Here is a 19,321-nt window from a genome sequence, read left to right as displayed (position 1 = left end):
CCCAGCAACCCCGCACGCGCTCTTTCCCCATCACACCCAGCCAGTTAGGACTTCATTTACAAGGTCTTGACTGTCTTGAAGGCAATGCAGCGCAGGTTTGGTCATAAGAATGTCCAGAGGGCCAATAGGGGCGAGCCGTCCACTCCGTTGCCGTAGGCCGACACAGCCACCAGGCCCTGAGGAGCGGGTCAGGCGGGCAGGCGGGCAGGCAGGCGGGCAGGCAGGCAGGCAGGCAGGCAGGCAGGCAGGCAGGCAGGCAGGCAGGCAGGCAGGCAGGCACACATGTTGACATGAGCACACGAGCGCAGTGCGGGCGTAATTGACCATGATTACAGGATGTTCGGCCATGTTTCATGCTGCCGTGTCAGCTTGCTGTTCCGTTGCTAGCCTGCAGGTGCGCTGCACCTCCACTTCACACGTGTGCCGCTGCGATATGTGTATTTGATGCTATAACCTGGACGGGCGCCTCGAGCGTGAGGAATGCGCATCAGCAAACAATCAGGCTGCCAGCAAGTCCACGATGTCTTGGTACGGCCACTCCGGCGTAATACCAACCGCGTCATCTTCCCTTGATACTGCACATCGAATGTTGGGGTCTTGGACTATGCTGCATTGCTGCAGACTACAGGACGACGCCAACCTGCCCCTCACCCTGTCCCGTTGCGTCCTGTGCCATGTCACCTGGTACCTTGCTGCAAGCCACGACAGAGATCCGGTCCACCGGATTACATGAACGAAGGCGAATGACACATCAAGACTTGCCCGATAGCAGTACACTAGCGAACCATGGGCGAATGGGCCCTGGCTGGGCCTATATCTGTGCCCAAAGCTGCGCAGCAGGGGTAGGCCGGGGACCAACACGGGCGTGCCGTGCCGTAGCGATGGCGATCCTGCATAGTCTCTACTAACGCCAAGAGCTTTCAGGAGATCACGTTTGTATCATGCTGGACCAGAAAGATCTCGGTCTGGGTGTGCTGCTTCTCGGTCGGCGGGGCAAGGGGAGGCACGTGGGGAACTTGGTCGCAAAGGGTCGCAAGCCAGGTGCGGATGGGGTCTCGGTGGGATGTGGGTGGGGTCTCGGCCACGGGTCTCGCGCCGGCTCACACTCTTGCACAGGCAGTGTTCTAGGGCCCGATGTGGAGACATGGCGGCTAGGCCATGGAAAAGACATCAGGACTGTCACACGGCATGTAGGGGCGTCCTCCCCGGCCACCAGGAGGGCTCTGGACAGGCCCGAATCAGAAGCAGCCATTCGTATGACACCATTCGTAAGCTTTCGGGTTCACATGCTCAGTCCTGGTGAGCGCGACTTTGTTAGCCAATCAACCACTGCATGTCCGGCGCGGAACGCTCTGAGCCCCAATCCAAAGGCGCAACGTATGTTAAGGAGCAATAATGGGTGGGGTGTTAATGTGTCTAGGCTGAGTCGGGATGTAGGGAATTCGCGCGGTCGCGGCACTGAGTCCGACCGGTTGCAAGGTTTTTCGAAATTTTGAATTGTCACAAATTAAAGGCTAATAAGACAAACCCACAAGTGCATTGCGTAGCAAACTTACGACAAAAACGGAAGCTAAATCCAGAACCTCACGAAAACGCTGGCTTCCATATATGCTCGCAATGGGCACCGCCTTTAAATGATTTTCTTTCCCCGCACTTATAACGGGCACGCCAGGGAACTGCGGAAAACTGTTGAAGACGGGCTTCGGTCTGCACGAGTTCGCGGCTCGTTAATCGCGCTATTGAGGAAGTAGGACAAAACAATGAAATCGCGCTCCTGTGGCGAGCTCGCCAAACGGGCGCGACTTTGGCGGTCTGTGTAACACGGCCTACCCGATGCCATCAAGCCCGGTTCTCCTCGGCGGCTACTCGCGATAGTACTGCATGTGACCCAGGGTCGGTTTCAAAGGTCCATTTTGACCATATACCCTGGCAGCATAACAATCTCATTTACTTGTACATTTTGTGAGTGAGTCTCAACCCGACACCGCAACACGAAAACCTAAGATCGCGTTCATCCTAAATAGACGATAATTCCTACTGCAGCCAAATGAGTGACATGTGCGCGTTGAGTGTTATTGAGGGAAAGTTCAGTGGCACAGATGTAAACAAACAGTCTCTAGCTGCAGAAGAAGGGTCGTCTTAAAGTCCCAAGGTGCGTAAAATGAAAACATCGTACTTGGGCGTCAGCAGCGACAGGTTGTGTACCTGGCGCTGGTGTTGCAAGTGACCCCCTGGCGCTGCCGCCCACGCCTCCTGACACTCAGTCTCGCGGTCGCTCTCCGCTGCTGGCTGCGACCGCCATGGAAGCACCGGCAGCAGCCATACACCAGCGGGCGGCATCAGACTGGATGGTGGTCCAGGGCAAGCTGCCGCTGGGCATCAGCGCCAGTGCGGGCCAGGCGGCCGCCGGCACGCAGCGGCTGATCTTGGCGCTGCTGGCGCCGCACGGCGCGCAGGACCTGCTGCTGAAGACGGAGGCGCAGGGAGGCCGGGTGGTCAGCTACCCGGTGCAGCTGCAGGACGGGGGCCCCGGCGGGCGCTTCTACGAGGCGCGGCTGACGAGCCAGCTGCCGGCCGGCAAGCGGCCCAACTGGACCTTGGAGGGCCTGGCCCAGTGGATGGTGAGCGGCGAGGGGCACTGCGGGAGGAAGGGGGGGGGTTGTAAATACCAGCCCAAACTAAACCAAAACCAACGAAAACGAGCGGAGTGCAGGCAGAGGCGTTAGTTGCAAGCGATATTACTCATGGGATGTGGGCCGAGGCGTCGTGGAGCAGCAGGGCGAGCGGCGCCGGCGGGGGGGGGGGGGTAAAACGTTGATGGAGAATGGAGTGAATACATGAGCCTGTTTTTCACCATTCTCAGCAAGGAATCAACCAAAGACGCCAGGACGCAGGACAAGACATGGTAGCACATAACGGGGCACGACCACAGGTTTCCGAAGTGCGCTGGGCTGCACTGGCGGCGCGGCGCAGGCGGCCAGTGGGATGCGTCACTGGGGATGAACCAGAATCCTGCCCGCGTCTCCGCTCACCCCTGCCCCATTCCATCTGCGGCCCCACAGGCCCACAACAAAGTGCAGCGTGGCACCGTGGTGACTGTGTCCGTGGACCCCGGCAGCCGCCACCCCACCATCAGCGCAGCCGCGCTCGGCTCCACAGCGGCAGAGGCGTCGGTGCCGGCAGCGCCAGAGTCGCCGCGGCAGCAGTCATCTGCGCCACAGGCCAACAAGGCACAACACCAGCAGGCACAGTCGCAGCGCTCGGGCGGCGCAGCCGCAACGGCCTCAGCCTCTGCAGCCCCCAGCAGCAGCCACCACAACGGCTCCAGCCACGGCGGCATAGGCGACGAAGGCGGCGGCGGCGAAGGCGGCGGGGACGGGGCTGACAGCGAGCTTCCCCTGCGCAACACGACGGTGGCTCAAACGTGTCGCATGGATCTGACGGCCTATTTGCTGAGGAGACATATCTTGAGCTTCTCGCGCGAAACTGGGCGTGCCTTCTTCCACCACATGAGGACAAACGTGGTGCGGTCAATTGCGTGTCTTTGGGGGCCGGAGCCGGGGGCTTGCAGACGCTGTGTGCGACCGGCAGTGGGCAGCTGAGGAACCCGCCTCTCCGACCGTCACGTGCACTGGCCCACACGCCTCCTTGTGCTTGCGGCTTGCCCAACACACACGGGGTACACGCACGCGTTGCAGGATTTTGACGTGTACGTGTGGATAGACGGCCGAGCCGCGCCCTTTGACTGCGTGCTGCGGTCCTACGACTACAGCAGCAAGCAGGAGCAGGCGACAGGTGGTGAGGGCGGCGGCAGCGGCGGGTCGAGTACCTGGGTGCTGCGGCGTGTGGCGCCAGTGCTGCAGGCCCTGAATGTGAGCACGTGGCTTTGCGGTATGCGTGAGTGCATGCGGACCGTACTTGTATTGAAGGGAGGAGGGAGGTGTATGCCGTGTGTTTGCATGTGTGACTGGCGAAATAGACCGGGTGTGTACGTGTTCGTGTCAACGAGCGCTTGAACGAGAATGGATGTCGTTACCTCCTCCCCTCCTCTCTGTGCATGCACGGGGTCTTTGCCCCAGCCGCTCTGGTCATACCCGCACTGCTGTGCGTCCACACGTAGCCACCCCCTGCCGCGTGCCCCCTGCTGTGTTGGTCATGCGCGCAGGCTAAGGCAGGCGATGTGCTGTCCATCAGCCAGCTCGGGGACGGCTCCCTGGCACTGGCGGTGGCTCAGACCGGAGCAGCCGGCGCGGCTGGGGAGGAGGTCAACGACGAGGCGAACGAGAGGGCGCAGGAGAGTGGTGACGATGATGATAGTGATGATAATGATGAAGATGATGATGTTGGCAATGAAGATGAGGTCTTGGACGAGGCTGAGGCTGAGCAGCCGAGTGCGGAGGAGCAGGAGGATGAGAGGCGGGGCGCGCCAGCGGGGGGAGGCGTGGCGCCCAAGCGCACCGCAGCACCTCAACAAGACACGACTGCTGGGGCAACAGCGGAGGCCAGCGGCCCCCCTGGTCAGCCTTCCTTACCTGGTGAGTTGTGACCGCGAGCAAGGCGATGCTGGGTTTGGTTCCCCGCGTCCCGAGAACGTTTCCTGCTGCGTGCACCGGTGGTTGGTGCGGCCAACCGCTGCCACATTTGTGAGCTTGAAGTGAACGCGATATGTACCTGTGCGTCTTTGTCGCTAACAGCCATGTGACATGCTACAGAACCCTCTGGACCTAGCCTAGGCACACAATGCCCGCCCTTGAGAGTACTTCCTAGCTTCCTAACCCGCGCCTCGTGTCCCTGCCTCAGAGTTGGACCCGAGCGCAGGCAAGATGCTGACAGCCGTCGACCTGTATGCCAGCAAGTTGCGGCTGCCCGCGGCCATGGTGGGCGCCAGCGGCGTCTTGGCCCCGCTGGCGGCGGCGGTGGCGCGTGACGGCGCGGCGCACGGCGCCGCGGTCGGCCTGGTGCTGGGGGACAGCGTGGGCGGCAGCGGCCCGGACACATGCATGGTGAGAACGGGACGTAACTCGTGCGCGGCGTGAAGCAGCTGTGGGGTAGAGCACGTGCCTGCGCACGTGCCGCATACCATATTATGCTGCGCGCTGCAAACGTGGCAGCGCACCGCCTTCGCTCACTTGTTCCGTGTCACCGGCCTGCCTCACACTGCCGCGCCCTGCGCCCTGTGCCCTGTGCAGCAGGTCAAGGTGTACAGGTACGGCGGGAGGCTCTCCCTCAGCGGCGCCAGGCGCGTCATGACTGGCCTCGAGACAGCGCTGGGCGCACCGCCGCAGGCCGGAGACGTGCTGCTCCTGCAGCCACTGCCGCACGAGTGGGCGGGGCTGTCGCCCGCGCAGGCGGTGGCGGCGGGCAAGTACCGGCTACGTGCCGGGCTGTTGCGGGCTAGCCCCGCAGCAGCAACAGCCGCCGCACATGTGCCAGCGAAGCTGCAGCGTGCGCCGCCGCCGGGAGCGGTGGCGGCAGTAGCGGTGGCGCCCGTGCCGGTGGCGCTGCAGCATCCGGTGTCAGCGGCCCAGCCGCAGACCTCGATCTCTGACAGCGGCGGCTGGAGTGAGGGCGTCATGGGTCGCGGCGGCGGTGACGTGGGTGCATGCGGCAGCGGCGCTCAGGGCACCACGGCGGCAGCGATGGGTGCTGTGGCCCCGCCGCCGGGGGCGGGTGGCTCCAACGCGGACGGCAGCCGGGGGCCCCACCGGCCCGGGGGCTGGGGGCCTCTCACGCGGCCGCCGCTGCCGCCACCTCACGCCACGCGGCCGCCGCCATCCATGCACATCAAGGAGGAGCCGGGTCGTGGCGATGGGCGCCGCTGCAACCCCGCCGCAGACAGCGACGCGCCGTCGCCGCGCACTGCGGCACCTGGGCTTGGGCGTAGCGCTAACCCGCAGCACCCGCCGGCTTCGTCACGGCCTGCCGCCTGCATCATACACCTGCACGGCTGGGTGTCGGAGGGCGCGACGCCGCACCTATCGCCTGCTCCTCTGCCAGATGAGCTGCAACTGTGCGGCCTCACCTTCCACCCGACCCTGGTGCCGGCCGTGCGTGCGGCCATGCAGCGGTGGGCGGATGCGCTCACCTGCCCGCTCTCTAGCGCTGATCCCGCCAAGCAGCAGATGCGCTTCCTAGGCATTGACCCACCGCCGTCGTCCTCGGCCTCCACTCCCTCCGCCGGGGCCGCGGCCGGCGGCCCGGGGGCTGGTCCCGGCAAGATGTGGCCACCGTGGCGTTACGCCTTCCAGAAAGCCGGCGTCAGTCGCAACCTGGTGGCCAGCCGGCTGGCGCTGCTGCTGGGGCTGTCGGGAGAGAGCGGCTGCGCGGATGCGCCGCTGCCGGCGGCCGCTCCCGCCTGGACTGTGCGCACCCGGGCGGTGCACCCGGGCGGGCGCGGCGAGGTGGCTGGTGGCGGGCAGGAAGGGGAGGGTGGCGACGGCGGCGGCGGGCCGAGCCTGGCGGCGTGTGGCGGCGGCGGCGTGTTCGCTGCTGAGCCCATCCGCAAGAGCGCGGTGCTGGGGCTGCTGGGCGGCTATGTGCTGCCGGCGGCGGACCGGACCGCCTGCCTGGGCTACCAGGTGGGGAGGGCGGCCGGGCTCTCGGCTGGGCTGGGCTGGGCGGAAGGGGGGGCGACTGAGGTGCTCCGGACGGTCTGCCCATGGGCTCTTGATGTTAGCAATTGCAGTGGCTTGCCGCAGTCCCTCTGCCACGGCTTCAATCTTGGCCGTCACCAGTCACCTGGTCCCTCCTCCTGCTCCTCGTCTTCCCTCCCCAGTCCTGCTCCTCCGACACCAAGGAGCGCCTGGCGCAGCGGCTGCGGGCCGCCGGCTGCGGCCAATTGCCCACGGGAGCGCTGGCACACGCCTGGTCCTTCCTGGCGCACTCGCTCACCTTCCCGCACTACCTGCAGCCGGAGCTGCCGCCCTACACGCCCGCCGCGGCCGCGGAGCTGGACAGCCGCTGGAACTGCGGCGACCTGCCGGAGGAGCAGCGAGGTGAGAGAGAGGGGCGCAGGGTGGGGCGGATGCAAAATGTCGGGCTTGTCACACAGGCGGTCCGTGCGCTTTACCCGTATCACCCCCAGACGCCCAGCTCTGCTCGTCTCCCACATAAGTATCATCCGGCCTGCGGGAAATTCACCCGGCCACCCCCGCAGGCCCGCCGCCGCCTGCGGAGCTGTGCATGCTGGGCGGTTACGGCTGCATGAGCGCCGGCGGCCGCAGCAACCCGGGGGCGCTCATCAACGACCCCCGCTCCCAGCCGCGCGACTTCGGCGAGCACGCCGGCACCTCGGACATTGACGACCTGCCGGCCGCCACCCAGGCCGCCAACGTGCTGGTGAGTGGGGGGCACACGTGGCGCGACATGGGCGTGTTTGTGCGCATGTGGGGAGTGTGTGTGAGGCCACGCGTGGTGCGTCATGCAAATTGCGCATGGGCCACTGGCACCCGGATACTGCATACGGCGGCGCGAGAGCGCAGCCTCTTCGCGGCGTTTTGCTGTGCCGCACTAGCCCCGAGGCCCGTCCAGTTGCCGCCTGACACCTGGGGCGCCGGTGCGCCCACCCGTGTCCCCTCTGCCCATCCTCACAGGTGCTGCCGGTGTGTGTTCGCGGCCTGGTGCTGCCGGTGCTGGTGGCCACACGCAACATCAAGCCCGGCGAGCAGCTGCTGCGGGACTACGGCGCGGCGTGGTGGCGGCGCCTCACGGACGTGTGGGAGGTGCGTCGGGTGCGGGCGACAGCAATGGGGCACCCAGTAGGCCAAGACCTCTGACTTGTCGGCTGGGCATGGGTCGCATTGCACAGCCGCGCCTTCGGCCTTCCCAGACCTCTTGCAACTCCCCCTGCTGCTTGCCCACGTGTGCCGGCGCAGTTGCTGGAGGACGAGCAGATAGCGCCGGAGCAGGTGCTGTGGGGCGCGGCGGATGGAGCGGCAGCGGAAGCAGCCGCGGACGGCGCGGGAGCAAGCGAGCCCGTGCCGCCGGCAGCCGCTGCCGCCGCCGCGGCCGTGACGACGACAGCAGCAGCGCCAGAGGCAGGGGCAGGGCAGTCAGAGCAGGCGCACGCGGCGGCGCAGGATCTTCCACAGCCGGCTGTGCTGGGCGCTGAGGTGGCGGCGGATGCTGCAGCCGGGGCAGCAGCAGCTACAGCCGGCAGCAGCGGCGCCCCCGGGCCGCCGGAGGCTTCAGGGCGGCAGGCGGTCGGCAGAGCGGGGGTGTCAAGTGGGTCCACGGGCACGGCCAAACACACAGCGGCGGAGGTGGCAAAGGAGCGGCGTCCTGAGCGGGAGCGGGAGCGCGACAAGGGCCGCTCGCATGCCAAGTCCGGAGAGTCGGATCGAGAGCGAGGTCGCCAGAGAAGGGAGGACGATGGCAGCAGGGAGCGGCGGGACAGCAGGGACAGGCAGCGAGACTCACGTGACCGGGAGCGCTCCCGTGAGCGAGAGCGTGGACGGGACCGTGGCCGGGATCGCGAGCGGCGCAGCGACGGGGATAGGGATCGCGATCGGAGCCGGACGCGCAGCCCCGGCCGTGACAGGAGCTTGGAGCGGGCGTCGGGGCGGAGTCGGGATGGAGAGCGCGAACAGGGGCGGGATTGGGAGCGGGGTCGGGAGCGCTCTCGTGGCCGTGGCGAGGCGCGCGAGGGGAGCCGGCACCGCCAGGACGGCGAGCCGGCAGCCGGCAGGCCGCAGCCAGGCCGCAGCAGTTCGCCTCACGGCGGCAGGAGCCCGCCGGGCGGCGGCGGCGGCTCAGGCGCCGCGGGTGGCGATGCCAAGCGGCCACGACTGGATGGCCCGCCTGGACCGGCAGGGGCTTGGCGGCGGCCGCGGCCCTTCGATGAGCAGCTGGTGGACGACGATCGCCTCAACGGCCCGCCCGTGTCCTTTCCAGGGCTCAGGGGCTGGCGTGACTATGATACTGACGGCGGTGGCGGCATGTGGGAGCCGCGCCACATCGAGGATGCCCGCGGCCCATCCGGTGTGTCGGGCGAGTTCGGCGGCTGGGCACCGCCGCCGCTTCGCCCACCGCAGCACCGCCCGCCGCCGCCGCAGTACGGGCCGGCGCTTACCCAGTGGCGCGAGAGGTGGTGAGGAGTGTTGAAGCTACGATTACTGCGGAGGCTGCGGTGCTGGTCAGGTACTTAATGTGCTTAATGCCTTCACTGGACTGGCTCTTAACACGTTCGCGCGGTGTCAGTGAGACGGCCGCAGGATGCTACGGCACGGTGCTACGACACAGCAGGGCCTTCAGTGACGGTTGTATGCAGCGGTGGTGTGCACCCGGGCGGTGTTAGGACCATGTTGTGATGATGTGGATTGTCGCGGGCGCGTGCAGAGGTGCGGATAGGCGGCACACGAGAGCAGCCGCTGGACTTCCTATGACTGCGAATCTTGGATTGGGTTGTGAAGCAGACGTGCCGTAATTTAGCGTCAGACGGACCGTTCAGTTCGGTATTCGTTCCGTAGCCAGGCATAGCTGCATAGGGCTACAATTGAGGCCGCTGTTGCCTGCTAGAGCATGGACTTGCAGGAGACAGATGAGGTGATGATGACGTTGCTGCCTTGGGCAGGTTATGCGGGGGTGGGGGGTTGCACACTGGCGGGAGCGATGTGGGCCCATTGCAAACGCGGCCAAGCCCGCGGCAGGTGGCGACGCGGCAAGGTTTATGTATTGTTGAGGCATAGTTGTCATGTACAATATATTTATACCATCTGAGTAGAAGCTGGTATCACAACACCCTGCAGCGCAGACTGCGGCAGCTGGCACATGCTTTGTCTGAGCTTGGCCAGACCTGCAATGGCCTGCACAATGAAAGCTAGCTATATTGCTTATCACAGGCGCAGCCTAGACAACTAAATCCAACACTTTTGTCTTCGACTTTGAAGTTGATTTTCTTGATGACTAGCCAGCGTTATGCGCGCCTATAACATCAATCAAAAAAAAAGCGCCTATGATGAAGCGAATTGAATATGCTTGTTGCACCTAGGTATTGGCGTCTTTAGATGCACAGAACGGCGAGTATGGCGAGTATAGCGGGCTCCGGCATTGGTGCCCTGGGCGACGCCCTCCCGCTTTCACTGGGGGACTGGAGCGCATTGCGACATCAGGTGAAAAAAACACGCCAGTTAGGCCACTGGGACGAGTTTAAACTGATACCCAGCTGTCCCCGCAGCACACGGAACCTGCCGCCTTCTTGCCTCGCGCCAGCGGGAGCGGCCAGGGCCTGGCCGTGGCCGCGGGCCCGCCCGTGCCTGCGCAAGCGCCCCCGTCAGCACCGGCGAGTATGGAAGCCCGACAATCCTCTTGGGCCTTCGCGGAAGATGACAATGAGGAGGGTTTCTATCCCCTGACCGCCGCGAGCCCCGTCGATGAGGAGGGTTTCTACCGCGTCAGGCCCACGCAGGCAGCCCCGGCGTCCACACCAGGGGCCAGCGGCCAAGACGGGTGTGCAGCTGCCATTACTGCTGCAACGTCAGCTGCTGCTGGGGCACCAGCGGCGGCCACAATACCGCACATCTTCCAGCCTCCGGCGGCTGACGTGTGGGCTGCTGGCAGTGAGGGCGCGGCTGGTCCAAGCGGTTCCGCTTCACACAGCTTGCACCTGCCGCCGCCGGCGTGTGGGCTACTGCCAGCAGCAGGCGCTTGCCCGCCCACCACCGGGCTATCAATCCCGCCCTTGCCGCTCCGGAATAGCTCGGCCCAGCAGCCCATGGGGTGGCAGCAGGAGCCGCCGCCGCCGCAGCAGCAGCAGCAGGAGCAGCATCCACAGCAGCCACTGCCACCAACAACTGAAATGCCGCCGGCCTCCTCCTGCGGTCAGCACATGCGGAGCTGGCACCAGGAGCAGCACCAAGACCTGCTGCGACAGCACTGGCAGCACCACCCATCGCGGCGCCCGGCGCCTCACACGCCGCTGACAACAGCTTCAGGACCTGCACCGTTGCCGCCGCACCACCCGCCCCAGCCCACTGCAGCTGGTCCGCACCTCGCACCACCCCCCTGCGCCGCAGTACCGTGCAGCGCACCGGCCGAATCCAGTGGCGCTGCTGCCGCGGCCACAGTTGCACCGGTAGCGGTAGCGGTAGCCGGCCAAGCCGCAGCGGTTGGGTGGCAGGGGGCCGCGGCTCTGGACGAGCAGCGCGGAGTCGGGGCGCAAGCGGCCCCAGGCGCGGGTGCTGCGGGCAGCCCGCCTCAGCTGGACACGGGTCCTTCCCGACAGCAGCTACAACCACAGGCACAGACACAGCCTGAGGAGGTGTCGGTATCGCAGCCACAGCCACTGCAACCGCCGCCGCAACCGCAGCCATCGCTGCCACAGCCGCAGCCACCGCAGCCGCAACTGCAGCCGCAACTGCAGCCGCAACCGCAGCCGCAACCGCAGCCGCAACCAAACCTGCAACCACAGCAGGACCAGTGCCTACCCAAGCCTTACCCATCGACCCACCGGCCGCACGGGCAACGGCAGCATGCTGCGAACCACCAGCAGCACCAGCAGCACCACCACTACCACCTGGACGTCCACCTGGGCGGTGAGACTGACGGCGGCAGCAGCAGCGGCAGCGGAGGCACCGCAGGCGCCGCGGGGCCAGCCCAGCAAGGCCCGCAGCTGCTGCAGGCCCTGCTCGGGCTTCTGCAGGGGCGGCACCCGCAGCAGGACTCTGCCAACCTGTGGAGTGGTGGGCACCTGCACCTGCACCTGCACGTGCACGCGAATGGAAGCGACACCGGCGCCTTGCCGGGGCTGCCTCAACAGGGTGCACCACAGCCGCATCATCACTTTCATCACCACCAGCACCACATCGGGCATGCCTCACCCTGTGAGCTTGCAGCCACCGCTGCTGCCACCACCCATGGTGTAAGGCCGGCGGCGACGGCGGCGGAGATGGCCAGGGCTACCGCCGCCGCTGCAGCCGCCACAGCCATATCAGACAGACCGCTGCTGTGCGCAGCCCCTGCGCCTGCTGTAGGTGGCCAGGCGCTGGGTCACGGTCTGCCGCCACCCCACCCCGGACCAGCCGGAGTCTTTGGTAGCGGACCCCCTGCCGCCGCGCCAGGCGCCCACGCACAGGCACAGCGCAGCAACAGCGGCGCGAGTGGAAGCGGCACTGCAGGCCTGCAGCGTCAAGCATCAAGCGACGTGCCTGTGCCGCCGGCCGTATCCGGCCCGCCGCGCCCCCCACACGCGCGGGGCTCAGTGGTGGTGGTGGTGGCGCCGGAGCCATCGCAGGCAGCTGGCCCCGGTGGCAGCTCAGGCGGGCCCCGGCTGACAGCTCAACAGGTGCGCACCTTAGCCCTGGGGTGGGGGCGGTTGATGCATTTGGTAGGTTTGTGGTGGCGGCCCCATGCGCGCACACGCGGCTGCGTTATGGGTTGAAAGGGCGTCATGGAAGCTGTGGTGGTAAATGGCAGTCAACCACGACGCGCAGCTATGGCTGCCACTGGGACACCCACTGCCCACAGGCCAAGGTGCTGGAGCTGGTGCGGGAGGGGCGCAACGTGTTCTTCACGGGAGACGCGGGAACAGGTACGTGTCTGAGGATAGGTCGTCTCCAAATCTCACCGTTTACCGTAAGTTGCCCTTAGAGACGGTTCACGCCGTCTCGCAATTAACACTGCCGCTTCAGAGTTCCTATAGCACTATCGTCAAACGTAACGCCCTCACCTTCGGGCCCACTGCGACTCGACGCGCACACGCACACAAACACACAGGCAAATCGTTCGTGATGAACCAGGTCATTGCGGCGCTGAAGACCAAGTACGGCAACCAGTTCAGCAGTGCTGTGGCTGTGTGCGCATCCACTGGCATCGCTGCCATACAGCTCTGCGGTAGGCAGTAGGCGGGGACGGCGGGAGGGGCGCACGTGTCGGTACAGGCAGATGGGCGCAACCTGCAGCTTGCATGTGGGGACAGGGCTCGGATATTCGGGATAGAGAAACAGTGTCAGGTGGTTGAACCGTTCAGCGAGTAGACTGCGGGCTTGGATTGCACCACCCTCCCTTCCCATGCCGCGGTCCCACCAAGACTGTCCACCTTGCAAACTGTGCAAATTGTCTGGTCCACGCCTATCGTGCTCGACGCGCGCCGCCGCCCCCTGCCGCCACAGGCACCACGCTGCACAGCGCCCTTGGCTGTGGTGTGCCGCAGGAGTATGTGTCATTTGGGCGCATGGACGTCTACCGCATCAAGGCATACAAGGTCCTCATCCTGGTGCGCGGCGCGGGCCTGAGGCACGGGCGTCGGGGCATCTGCTTCCACAGCTGTGCCACCCTCTCCGCCAAGCTGGGTCCTTCCTCCCCCGTTCTCGCACAGCGATCCCTCGCTCCCTTCCTTACGCCCTCTTGTCCGCCCTCCCTCTTGCCACTTGCTCCCACAGGACGAGGCGTCCATGATCAGTGCCGAGTTCTGGACGGTGCGGGGGCGCGGGGGGGGGGGTCAAAACGATACGGCTATGTTTTGTGTGCCGCCGTACGTGCCTTCCACACCTGGCTCACAACAGAAAGGAACGCAGGCATAAGTCCGCTGCTTGCCGCCGCAGGTCGCGGAGCAAACCATTCGCCGCATCCGCTGCGGCCACCTGCACCGGCAGGCTCAACCGCCAGCCGGGGGGCTGCAGCTGATCTTTAGTGGAGACTTCTTTCAGTAAGAGTCCTTGAGCGCCTTGCTAGCGGGCGTGGGGGATTCGGTGTGGCCGTACCTGGCTCATGTGGCCGCCTGTGACACGTGCGTGGCCTGCCGTGTGTCCCAGCAGCCGGGTACTGCTGCCACTGCCTCTGCTCTCACTCTGTTTGCTTCCACTGTTTCTGCCTCTGCTGCTAATGCTACGGCTGCTACCGCCATGATCGCTGTTGCTGCTGTTGCTGTTGCTGCTGCTGCCTCTGCAGGTTGCCACCCATCTCCAAGCGGCCGAGCAGCATGCGGCAAGATGATGTGCCGCTGCAGTGGTTCACCAGTTGGGGCTACCTGTTCCAGGCGCCTGTGTGGGAGGACTGCGCTTTCCACATGGTGCTGCTCACACAGGTGCTGGCGGGGAGGTGGAGGTTGGGGGAGCTGGGTGGGGCGTGGGTGGGGGTCAAAGTCGAGTGACGGGCGCGCTGTCGTTTCTCGCATCCTCATGTCTCGTGCTGCTGAACTGAGCTCGTTGTTAACGACAGCTCCCCTTCCTGCACCACACGCACCTTCATCCGGCACCACACGCACACGCACAGGTGTTCAGGCAGGCGGACGCGCGGTTCGCGGCGCTGCTCAACGCCATCCGACTGGGCAGCTCTGAAGCGCGGCAGGCGCTGCTGCACATCGCAGCCGTGTGCAGCCGACCGCTCGAGTGAGACCACTCGTGGGGGTGGGGGCATGGGGCGCAACGGGAAGGCATGGCCTGCGTGGTGGGCTTTTACGTGTGCTTTTTGGGCCATGCCCATGCCTCGAAACATGCGCGCTAGCGCGGATTGCATTGCGCCCTCACCGCTTACCCCGTCGGCATTGCCCTCCCTCCATGGGTGTCCTACACAAGCGAACCCGTCTGACAAACCCCTCCTCCCTCCTCCGGCCTCCCTCTCCCTCCACCCTCCTCCTGCCTGCCTGCCTCCCTCCTTCCTGCCTCCCTCCCCCCGCCTGCCTCCTCCGCTCTGCCCCGCAGCTGCTCTGACGGCATCAAGCCCACGCGGCTGTACTGTTGCAACGCCCAGGCGGACGCGGACAACCTGCGCGAGCTGGCCAAGCTGCCGGCGGAGCAGGTGTGTGCGTGCACAGCCGCACACGCACGCACACAATCACGTACATGCGGGATAGTGGGCGGGGCTTTGCGCAAAGGCAAAGGGGAGGGGAGAGGCCGGCTACCGTATTGACCCTGCTGCGGATGCCCTGCCGCGCCTGGCACACGGTGCCATCGGCGCCTGATGCGCACCTGCCGCCCCGCACCCTGCCTTTCCCGGCCCGAAGCGCAACCCCTAACGCTGCCGCAGCACACCATGATGGCGGAGGACAAGGTGGAGGTGGATCCCGCGGTGCTGTCGGGGCTGGAACTGTGGGAGTGGGCGGCCAAGGAGGCGGCGGTGCAGGGCGGGCTGTGGCGGGACGAGTTCTGGAAGGACTGCCTGGCGGCGCAGCAGTACGGGCTCAAGGTAGGTGTGCAGCCGGCACGCGCGAGGGAGGCGTGTGTCGGCAAGGGGGTGGGTGTCGCGTCTGAGGGGCGCACCGGGAGGTGAAGGGACAATGTGTTTCGCGTGGGGGCTGGTGCTACTGCTGCTCCCGCTGCAGCAGCAGATGCTGATCCTGATGCTCCTTAAGACGCTTTTCCGAGTACGGCGCTGGGTGGCCGCGGGCACTTCAGGATTAATGTGTCGGGACACGAGTAGGAACCCATGTGCGAGCCGGCTTACCCCAGCACAGCCAACCGCACATTTCCGCGTCTTTCCCTTATAATGAGCAAGAAAGGCCGCTCCGTAACACACTCGTGGCCTACGCACGTGCCTCCCACTCGTGCTCACACACACACACACACACACACACACACACACTCACACACACACACACACACACAGGTGGGCGCCCAGGTGATGCTGGTGCGCAACCTGGACATGCGGCCCGAGGAGGACACGCACCAGCAGGAGCAGGGCAGCGGCAGCAGCGCTGCTGGCGTTGCAGATGGTGGCGGTAGCGGTGGCGGTGGTGAGGGAGGCGGCAGCAGTGCTGCTGGAGGTGCGCCCAGGGGTCGACACGGAGATGACGGCAGCGCCGGCGGCGGCACTGACCACTGCTGTGGAGGCGTTGGTGGCGGCGCTGCCGGCCCGAGTGGCGTCGCAGGCAGCAATGCCAGCAGAATCCCTGAGGGCAGCAGTGGCACCGATGGCGCCGACACCGCTACGGCCAGGCCGCCGCCGCCGCCGCCGCCGCCCAAGAGCCGGCAGCTGGTGAACGGCTCCCGCGGCGTGGTGGTGGGCTGGGCGCGCAAGGTGCGGTGCAGGCCCTAGAGGGCGGGCTGGGCGGGTCCGGACAGACCTGGATGGACAGCTGAGGGCGCACACGAGTTGCGGGTGGAGCGCTTTACGCGGGTGCTCTGGACATGTTGGACGTATGGTGCTTGTGCCCCTCCCCATGTCTGACATTTACTGGTGCTTAAAATCGTATGCTGCCGCGTATGTCCACGTGCAGTCTGACGTGCTGGCCCGACTGCGAAGTGGGCTGCCGGTCGACTTGCTGGAGCCGCAGGACAAGGTCAAGCAGCAAGCGGCAGGAGCAGCCGGAGCTGCAGCTGCAGCCGCGGAGGATGCGGCTTGGGCGGCAGCGGCGGCAGAGGCGGAGGCAGCGGCGGAGGCAGCTGCAGCCGAGGAGGATGCAGCTTGGGCGGCAGCGGCGGCAGAGGCGGAGGCAGCGGCAGCCGCGGCTGAAGCCAGGGATTCAGACCCAGGTGGTGTCGACCCCATGGCGGATGACGCCATGTCGTGCGACAGCGGAGTCTCACCAGGTGGCGGCAGCGCTGGCGGCCCGGGTCCCGGAAGCGAGCGCGGAGGCGGTGTGGCTGAGGATGTGGAGATGGGCGGTCCACTGAGTGACACTGCGGCGGTGGCGGCGGCAGTGGCGGCCACGGCATTGGCGGCGGCGGCCACCAGCAGTGCGTCAGCGGTTGCAGCGGGCAGCGCTGAGGTGGACACGGGCGCTCCTGGCGCTGCTGCTGGTGCTGCCTACATGCCGGGAGCTGTGGCGGAGAAAAAGCTGTGGCTAGTGCCGGGGGTGGACTATGAGTCTGTGTACGACCGACTGCTGGCCACACCGGAGGCGGTGAGCAGTCAGTGGTCCGCCGCGGGCACGTGATCGGGCAACCCGCAGCGGTGACCCGTGGAACTTAGTGGTAAAGCCTGCGTTGCCGAGATCGGGGGCGGGTTGCCACGCTGCGAGGTCCCACAGCCGCAGCACGCACGCGGCGCCCTGCCTTGACGCGCCTAGCGCAAGACACAAGTGCCCCTCCCACGCACACCTCCACGCCGCCTCAACCCTGCCCAAAACCTGCAACCCCATGTCAACCCATCCCCCATCCACCACCAGGTGCAGTCCAAGGTGCGCGAGCTGGCGAGCTGGCCTGGCGACCGCCTGCCTGTGGTGCGCTTCGCCAACGGCGTGGTGACGGACGTGCTGCCGGTCACCTTTGAGAAGGCCGTGCTGCGGAGGGGCACATGCCTGAGGCTGCAGGTGCGTGTGCACGGGCACGGGTGGTCAGGCAGCTGGGCAAGGGATTCAGCCAAAAAGGAGTTTCCCGCCCTACCCAGGCAGGGGACAGGGCATGGGAGCGTCCATGGGCCTGTGTCTCTGCCTTGCTGAGGCGCCGCACCTGTGTGTGTGTGCTGCTACCGGTCTTCAGCTGACTGGCAGTGTGCCTGCCCGCCCTGCCCCTTCCCCCAGGTGCCGCTCAAGCTGGCGTGGGCCATCACCATCCATAAGAGCCAGGGCATGAGCCTGGACCGCGTGCAGGTGGGGTGGGCAGGAGCGTGTGCGTGGATGCGGGGTGCCGGGGGCTGGAGCTGCCAGGAGCGTCGGGGGCCTGGCTTTATGGAGTGTGGAAGTTATAGCACCTCAAGCTCCTACAATCTGGCGCGCTCCTACCTCCAGTCACCCTCCTGACAGCCTCCCGCCCACCGTGTGCCTCATGTCCCGCAGGTGGCGCTGAAGAACGCCTTTGAGGCGGGGCAGGTGCGTGGGCGGGGGGCGGGGAGGCAGCAGGGTGGCACGGTGCCCGGATACTGCCGTGCCCCGCCACTACCGTCCAGCAGGCTCCTTGCTCGGCCAAGGTCTGTGCGGCGCTGCACGGAGCCCATTTCCCTTTCTTGGTGCCTCAAGCGGATATTCTTGCGTCTCAAACATGCCGTAGGCGTGGCATCAGCCTCTGAGCGCTGCCATGCCGAGCCATGCACGCTAGCCCTCACGCTCCCAGCACCAGTCGCGCGCGCACCCCTGCGCGCCCCTGCCCCTGCCGCCTGCAGGTGTACGTGGCGCTGAGTCGCGCCCGCTCGCTGGAGGGCCTGCAGGTGCTGGACTGCGACCCCTCCAGGATCAAGGTGCGTATGGACGTGCCTTGCGTGGCTGTTGCTGGATCCGGTAGTAGGTACTCGTAAGGCCTAGGGGGCAGCTGGTGGCGAGGGTGGTGAGGCAGCAGCTCTTACAGCGCGCTATGGGTCCCTGCTACTACTTCTACTGCTGCTGCTGCCACCACTACTGTCCCTGCCACTGCCTGCTGTGCAACGCCGGCCGCTGCCACCGTGTTGCCATGTGCAGACGGACGCGTGCGTAAAATCCTTCTACACGGCGCTCAGGCAGGGCAACACGGAGGGCCTTGCGGACCTGCGCAAGCAACAGGTGGGTGCTGGAGTGCGCCGATTGGCTGGGTGGGTAGGTGGGTAGGTGGGTGCTGAGGACCGTCGCGTGTGCACAGTCGCAGCCGCGCTGCTCGTCCCTAGTGCAGATTCCCAGGTCCCGCTTGCGACCAGCCCCAAAGCTGTGCGGGTATCCGTCTGCTATGCCTTGAAACCGCACGCCATGCATGGATGCCTTGGACAGGAGCTCGCGTGGCGGTACTTTGTGGGCGCGCGGCAAAAGGGCAAGTGGCCCGGCACCTTCAGCACGGCACGGGACGCCCGGGTGTTGGCGCTGCCTGCCGGCCAGCCCCTGCCCGACTGGCCGCCGCCGCGCCCTCCCAGTGAGGACCAGCAGGTGGCTACGGAGGCGCAGGTCGAGCAGCTGCGGCAGGAGGAAGAGCAGAAGGGCAGGAGGAGGCGGGAAGCGGAGGAGGAGGAAGGGGCGAGGAGGGCACAGAAGGGGCCGCGCAATAGTGCAGGGGAGGCGGGAGGCGAGAGGTCGGAAGGTGCGGATGGCAGGGAGCCGAAGCGGACACGCGGGGCAGGGGGCCAGCACCGCGGCGGCAGCGCGGCGGGTGCGTAAACATGGACGGCGAGTTGGTGTGGGCGCGAGGCCTAGGCAGGAGTACGCCTATGCCGGGGGCCGATAGTGCGTTGCAAAGGGGGCAGCGCGACGGGCTGCGGGCAGCGCAATGGGCTACGGGCAGAGCGAGTGGGGAGCAGCAGAGGGGCATGGCGGGAATGAGAAGTGCATGCAGGGCACGGCCGGGGCACCGTGGTACGCGGCCGTGCTGAATCCTGGCGGCCCGAGAGCCGTTATTAACGGTTAAAGCATGTCATCTACCGGGGCTTACTACTGCGAGCCTGGCGGGTTACAGCACCCAGGCTCCAAGGCACGGGAGCGGCCCCTGCCCCACCGTCGTATCCACGCACACACCTACAAGGGCCCAGCCTGCATGCCTCCGCACGCACTGTG

At 66.2% G+C, this 19,321-nt stretch overlaps 2 protein-coding genes across 3 annotated transcripts; both read left to right on the top strand.

Moving 5' to 3' along the window:
• The first annotated feature begins 1,521 nt into the window (after positions 1–1,521).
• Positions 1,522–9,797, top strand: CHLRE_16g685725v5 (uncharacterized protein). 2 transcript variants are annotated; one of them, XM_043071548.1, is made up of 11 exons: positions 1,522–2,152; positions 2,265–2,621; positions 3,063–3,524; positions 3,699–3,872; positions 4,166–4,535; positions 4,801–5,003; positions 5,193–6,578; positions 6,776–6,995; positions 7,157–7,338; positions 7,593–7,721; positions 7,875–9,797. In XM_043071548.1, exons 2-11 carry the CDS (start codon positions 2,301–2,303, stop codon positions 9,090–9,092), a joined length of 4,665 nt encoding a protein of 1,554 aa, XP_042916280.1. In that variant the 5' UTR covers positions 1,522–2,152; positions 2,265–2,300; the 3' UTR covers positions 9,093–9,797. The 2 variants fall into 2 exon arrangements, with proteins under 2 accessions (XP_042916280.1, XP_042916281.1); XM_043071547.1 differs by having other exon boundaries at positions 5,190–6,578.
• A 54-nt stretch (positions 9,798–9,851) lies between these two features.
• Positions 9,852–19,177, top strand: CHLRE_16g685613v5 (uncharacterized protein). Its single transcript, XM_043071544.1, has 19 exons — positions 9,852–10,109; positions 10,175–12,280; positions 12,463–12,526; positions 12,712–12,828; positions 13,107–13,210; positions 13,377–13,412; positions 13,539–13,642; positions 13,885–14,020; positions 14,209–14,324; positions 14,637–14,733; positions 14,962–15,120; positions 15,541–15,951; positions 16,151–16,777; positions 17,042–17,185; positions 17,396–17,464; positions 17,651–17,683; positions 17,974–18,048; positions 18,266–18,346; positions 18,548–19,177. The coding sequence occupies exons 1-19, from the start codon at positions 10,023–10,025 to the stop codon at positions 18,926–18,928; spliced, it is 4,947 nt and encodes a 1,648-aa protein (XP_042916279.1). The 5' UTR covers positions 9,852–10,022; the 3' UTR covers positions 18,929–19,177.
• The last annotated feature ends 144 nt before the right edge of the window (positions 19,178–19,321 follow it).

The sequence above is a fragment of the Chlamydomonas reinhardtii genome, chromosome 16 (assembly GCF_000002595.2).
Source record: "Chlamydomonas reinhardtii strain CC-503 cw92 mt+ chromosome 16, whole genome shotgun sequence".
Classification (NCBI taxonomy): Eukaryota; Viridiplantae; Chlorophyta; class Chlorophyceae; order Chlamydomonadales; family Chlamydomonadaceae; genus Chlamydomonas; species Chlamydomonas reinhardtii.
The sequence above is the reverse complement of the archived record's forward strand: the minus strand, read 5'-3'. Positions and strand labels throughout refer to the sequence as shown.

Coding starts and splice junctions, on each gene's coding strand:
- CHLRE_16g685613v5 (XM_043071544.1), top strand. CDS start 10,023: ATGGCGAGTATAGCGGGCTCCGGCATTGGTGCCCTGGGCGACGCCCTC. Junction 13,413..13,538: donor TCAGTGCCGAGTTCTGGACG/GTGCGGGGGCGC, acceptor TTGCCGCCGCAG/GTCGCGGAGCAAACCATTCG. Junction 16,778..17,041: donor TGCTGGCCACACCGGAGGCG/GTGAGCAGTCAG, acceptor ATCCACCACCAG/GTGCAGTCCAAGGTGCGCGA.
- CHLRE_16g685725v5 (XM_043071547.1), top strand. CDS start 2,301: ATGGAAGCACCGGCAGCAGCCATACACCAGCGGGCGGCATCAGACTGG. Junction 6,579..6,775: donor CCGCCTGCCTGGGCTACCAG/GTGGGGAGGGCG, acceptor TTCCCTCCCCAG/TCCTGCTCCTCCGACACCAA. Junction 6,996..7,156: donor CCTGCCGGAGGAGCAGCGAG/GTGAGAGAGAGG, acceptor CCACCCCCGCAG/GCCCGCCGCCGCCTGCGGAG.